This window comes from Eucalyptus grandis, chromosome 5 (genome assembly GCF_016545825.1).
Source record: "Eucalyptus grandis isolate ANBG69807.140 chromosome 5, ASM1654582v1, whole genome shotgun sequence".
NCBI lineage: Eukaryota > Viridiplantae > Streptophyta > Magnoliopsida > Myrtales > Myrtaceae > Eucalyptus > Eucalyptus grandis.
In genome coordinates, this window is record NC_052616.1 from 37,745,349 (window position 1) to 37,751,226 (window position 5,878).

The 5,878-nt window shown below is 33.8% G+C and overlaps 1 protein-coding gene across 1 annotated transcript; it reads left to right on the top strand.

Annotated features, from left to right (window-relative positions):
- Positions 1-2,223: 2,223 nt before the first annotated feature.
- Positions 2,224-2,976, top strand: LOC104429715. Its single transcript, XM_010042550.2, has one exon. The coding sequence runs from the start codon at positions 2,224-2,226 to the stop codon at positions 2,974-2,976; it is 753 nt and encodes a 250-aa protein (XP_010040852.2).
- The last annotated feature ends 2,902 nt before the right edge of the window (positions 2,977-5,878 follow it).

Consider the following 5,878-nt stretch of genomic DNA (forward strand, 5'->3'; position numbering starts at 1 on the left):
ACGTTTTCCATTTATTTTCTTTATATATTGTACCTTTTTCCCTTACTTATAAAATTGCGAAGTCTATTCTCCTTAATCATTTTGGAGACCTTTGTTCACATGGGAAAAGAAAAATATGATATAATGTTGTTGTCATATCTGAAAGTAAAGGTTCTCGTCAATGCCATATAGAGTTGGTCATCACATTCCCACTGTAAAGTTAGTTCAAGAGATTTTTCTTTATCTCTAACTTTAACATTAGGTATGAAATGCCATGGGATTGTTCCCACGCATATCATGCCTCCAAAAATGACATATATATAAGGCATTAAATATACAAGCGAAACCAACCAGAACAACTATATATTTTTTTTCAAAATTCATGAGATTTCGGAGAATTTTATCTTGAAGACACGTGGTAACTGGAATTCAGCTAATGAAAATTTTGATCTTGACCCAAATTATGAACCCATCAATAAATGAATGAAATGTTTAGAGCACACATGACTACTTTAATAAAGTTGAAGTTGTAACGTTTGTTGTATTATTGAATCTATACCTATTTTTGCCAGTCTAATAATTCTATAATATTCCTTGCCAGTCTGTAATACGCTTTGTTGGCCATATTGGTGATGAAAAAAGTACGTGGGTTACTTTACCAAAAAAAAAAAAAAAAGAGTATGTGGGTTAGGTTTTTCTTATATGTTTAATAACTTTATATAATAATTTTTTAAAGTGGGTTCTATTTCTTTAACTCTTAAGGTTAGAAAAGTCTTTAAATTTGAATATTGACCATGCCTAATTGTGTAGAAAACAAACTCAAGTAAGGCAAGATTTTTATTTTGACACAAATCCGTTTATGTATAATCTAACTCTGTTAATTACATGTCGTACCTTGTAAACAGGTCATGTTGAGAATTGCTGGTTTACCATCTAACATAAAGTCATGAGAATATACGATATCATGGTATTAAGTCATTGATACCATATATTCATCTTGTTCTTTTCTCTCTATTTTTTTCTTTTTGCCGACGTAGTTTCAAGACAGGTCTGAAACTAATCATCCGCGGGGAAGTTGAAAGTCGCACTCGAAGACCGCGGCGCACGTGGCATGGGGGCACGAGAAGCACATGCGAATTTGTTAATCTTTTTGCTAACGTGCTTAAAAGTTGACCATTAGTCAGAGATGGTGTTTCTCAATTAGAATAATACAAAAAAAAGGAGATTTTTGCTCATTTATCATCCTGCCCTCGAGAATTAGCAAGATGTCACGCCGACCACGACCTACTACGAAAAACAAAGAGTGTTTTCTTCAACCTTAATTAATTCAAAACACCCAACATTGCTTCGCCTCCAAAAAATATAATTTTTTTTTTAAAGAAAACGTAAATTATTGCATTAGGTCTACTAAATTACGCAGCACTGGCATAATTTCCTCTTTCTAAATTTTCCTGTATTCCGTTTAAATGGTCTCGTTTGACTACTATGTCCTAACTACCTTTGTTCTAATTGAATTAAGATTAAAAAAATAAATTATAGTGTCATATGTTTCCTAGAAATTCCCAAGGCAAAATGTTCAAAGTAGGCCGATACTCAAGCAGACTACATATGAATGAACAGAATAGAATAGGTGAAAGGAAAAAAGAAAAATCCGTATAAATATATACTTGGTGTATATTAAGTCCACAATCTTGCGCTCTCAATGATCAATGTTGTCCAAATCCTTTGCTCTTGAGGCAATCCAAAATGAATTATGCTCAGAACCCTTTTTGTGGGTGTGATGTACAAGCAACAAGTTGTTGCATTTAAGGGTCAATTTTGCGAAGTTGGGTGGTGCTTTCATCTAAGCCTAGAGATGTACTCGTCACTATGGAAATGGGACCTGCAGTTCGTGTCGACGTCTTTTTCCATTACTCGTTATTAGGAAATATATATGTCGGATTATATGTTTTCTCTCTGATAGCTTTATTGGTAAATTGTCGCATTGTCTTTTATGAGGTTACGAATTCATAGCATACAGTGTAATCAACGTTAAAAAGGACCGATGTAATTGAAACATTTAGACGAAGACCCAAGACCAAATCAAAGTGATACACAACCGTGTGAATACTTAGATGGAGTCTTTCCCGTAAATAACGGGAAAACGCAAGAGTAATCATGATAATTATAAGAGTATATAAATACAAAGCCACCTAAGCCCTCATTAAGTCTCCATAATCACACAATTTCCTCCGGCCACCATTAATGGAAGAAGCGGAAGCAGTCATGAAGATCATCGATAGATGCTGGTTCGAGCTCGAGATCTTCAAGAAAGGACCAGACACATCGCCTTCTTCAACCTCCAGATCCAACCCGGGTCAAGAAAGCATAGAAATACCCGAGAAAGAAAGCTCGTGTCTTCAAATTTCTCGGACTCCATCAATTCTTGTGAGGTCCGTGAGCGATCAAACGAGCATCATCCCAACAAGCTTACAAGCAAGTTCTCTCTCTCCAGACTCAGTCCTTCCCATGAAACCTATTCACAGCATGATCTATGAAGAAGAGGTAATCACAGAAGAAGAGGAAGGTTTCAAATGGAACAACCTCAGAAGCTCGGAGTTCTCGCACAGAAAAAAGGGCCAAATGGGAGGAAGAGCAAAGAGAAGGACCTTGACTAAGAGCTTGTCGGAGCTCGAGGTCGAAGAGCTAAAAGGGTTCGTGGATCTGGGGTTCGTCTTCTTGGAGGAAGACAGAGTCGACTCAAGCTTGGTCTCCATCATTCCTGGGCTACAGAGACTGGGCAACAAAATTAAAGATGGTGAAGAAGATGACGAAGATGCCGGTGAGTCTGTAGTTGTTGCGAGGCCTTATCTGTCGGAGGCGTGGGAATGGTGGGAGGAGAAGAGGAAGGAGGATCCATTGATGAACTGGAAGGTTCCCGCTCTTGGGAACGAGACCGACATGAAAGAGAGTCTCAAATGGTGGGCTCACACCGTTGCTTCAACTGTTGTTAGATGATGGTTGTTTTGTTGTTCTTGTCGCGGTCGTCGTCATTGTTTAATTTGGAAGTTTTGATCATTCTTCTTTCTTCCCTCTTTTCTTCGTGTAAAAAGATTATTTTTTTATATATTATTATTAGTTGTCAATCAAATTGGAAATTCTTATCTTGGGTAACTCTTGATTTTGCTTTGCTTAAGGAAGCAGATGTGATGTTCCTTTGGCAATGCGATATTGTAAGAAATTTGACCTATTAATTTGTTAGTATTTAAATAATTACATTCTTATCATGTTTTAGATAGTTGCAAACCTTTTATCTAAAGTGTTTTCTCGGATATTTTATTGACATTACGATATTTTTAATTATTATTTATTTTAAATTTTTTGTATATTATTCGAATAGAGAAAGGGCTTTTGAATTGCTAGGAATATGTAACTCAGCCATTTCATAATCTCAAGCATAGCATAGGGAGGGCAAGCAATTAATATTTGCTTGTTCTATGTATGGACAGATGTTAATTGTACACATGATCAAATTTTAACAATGCATGTGACAATAATATAAATATCTTTTCATTCATGACCTTTTTCATTTTTCCTTAGTTGTGTGTGGAATGCATGTTATAAGCATCTGCTATATATATATGTAGAACCAGCTTGTAAAATGAATCGAATATTTACGAGAAATTTGTGTGTGTGTGTCTATATATATATATATATATATATATATATATATGATATATTTTTCTTTTTCAATATTAGGATGTATTAACCATCGACCTAATCATTACAAATGAGCATAAATCATGTACTTAATTCGCATTTATAATTTGTCGCATTACTTTATAGATACCTTTTGTTTTGGCCAAATTAAAACTTTATTTCTCCTTATATTTAGTAAGATATCAAGACAATCATATAGCTATGAAAGATTTTTTTTTTTTTCTTAAAGACGAGGAAACTCAAAAAGTAATTAAATGCACGAACGGATGGGATGAGAGTACAGTACATAAATAATAATAATAATAATATTATTATTATTATTATTAATATTAATATTAATATTAATAATAATAATATTAATATTAATAATATTAATAATAATATTAATATTAGTATTACAATCGATTAGTTATGAAATACCATTAACTCTTTGTGTGTTATCAATATCTCTATGTGCGATTCTTAGCAAGAATTATTGCAGTAGGATAATGGCTATGAGGATTTGAAAGGCATTATGGCATTAATATTAATATTAATATTAATATTAATAAAAGGACAGCACAAGTTTTGGCAGATCCACGTAATGGAAGATCCGAAGCATGTTCTGTTGTCCAAATTGACATCTCTTTCAAAACGTGTTGGGGGGTCGCCAAAAAGTGTTTAGATTCGCTTCCAACCACTAGGAAGGAAACCACTTGCTTATGAGGAGACTCATGGCCGTATCACCAGCAATAGCGAATGTAGAAACTCTGCATAGCTTCTCAAAAGTTCCTTTAAGAAATCAGTACACATCCTCCTATCATACCAGACACATCAGATAGAATAACAAAATCTGACTTGGCTTTCACCAAAGAATATAATCAAATCTGAACACCACATGATGATACCAATTATGTGACACTTGCAATATAGGGAATGTGGGACCCAAATTTTTGCTGTGTTAGAGAATTTGAGACCAATGAGTGCCAACTCTTTCACATTTATAGAATCTATTACTTACGCACACAAGATTTTCTCTTGAGTTTAAAGGATTTTACTTTTCATTTTCTTTTTACACGATGACTGTGATTGATTGACGGGTCTTGAGTAAGATGAGGTAGAAGAGAACTTTGAAGTAATTTGGCCATTTTAATTTGTATGGTGTTTTTTTTTTTTTTTTTTTTTTTTGTCTTTTTCTCTTTTTCAAATTTCATCAAAATTTTGTTCCAAGGCCAAACAAGTGGTCAACGGTCAAATAGTCCTTTTTGTCCAATCAATTCATTCTGCCGTAACTTACTATTAAGATACAACAAATTGCTAACAGTATCCAACGAATAGGCGAAGTTATATTATTTGAAACAAGAATCAGAGTCCTACTAAACTTTACCCCTTGCAAAGAATGAGTTCTCTCTCATGAGGCGGTTACCTAAAGGAGCTCACTGCTAGTAAATTATATTGAAGGTAAATGGATTAAGATCATTATATGGTACAAAATCTGTATAATTATTTTTATTTTTTGGGAAGCCCCCTTCGGATGGTTAATTAATTTATGATAAAAATAACAACTTGTATCAATGCTTTTCATTTTCAGTCATGTTACTTCATACACTTTCTAGCGGCCTTCCGTGAAGACTTTTGCCGAAAATTGCACTAGAGCCAAGTAGAAAGATCGAAATATTTCGATAAGGATATAATTAGATGATCACAGATGGATATGAAAAAGCAACGTTCATTTAAAGTCCTCTATTTTTCTATGATGTATTGAATTCACAAAAAAAAAAAAAAAGGGTATTTGATTATTTTCTTCGAGGAAAAAAATGAAATAATAGTAAAATGTTCAATTGTAATTTTAGGAAGTCACATCAATTCTCATTTAAAGTTACCTTAAGAGCCACACCCCAAGCTTTGATTCGGCATTAGTTTCATTAAGTTTGAAATTCCTTAGGGTATTCAAAAGAGGGCTTGCTCAGGGAGCAAAGTCTTATTAATGCAAGTGGAAGGGGCAATTTGCATGCATCTGTATAGATTAGTAGAGTCAAGAGGTTTATATATCTTGCATTAGGAAAAAAAAAATACAAGTTCTACATATATTTACTTTTTGGAAAACTTGGAGTATACGGCATCAATGTAAGTAAGTCTTTACAAATCATTCATCATTGATTTGAGAGTTTATGCTTCCTGATCTATCACTAAACATTAAATTAAGGGTGTGTCAAACTAC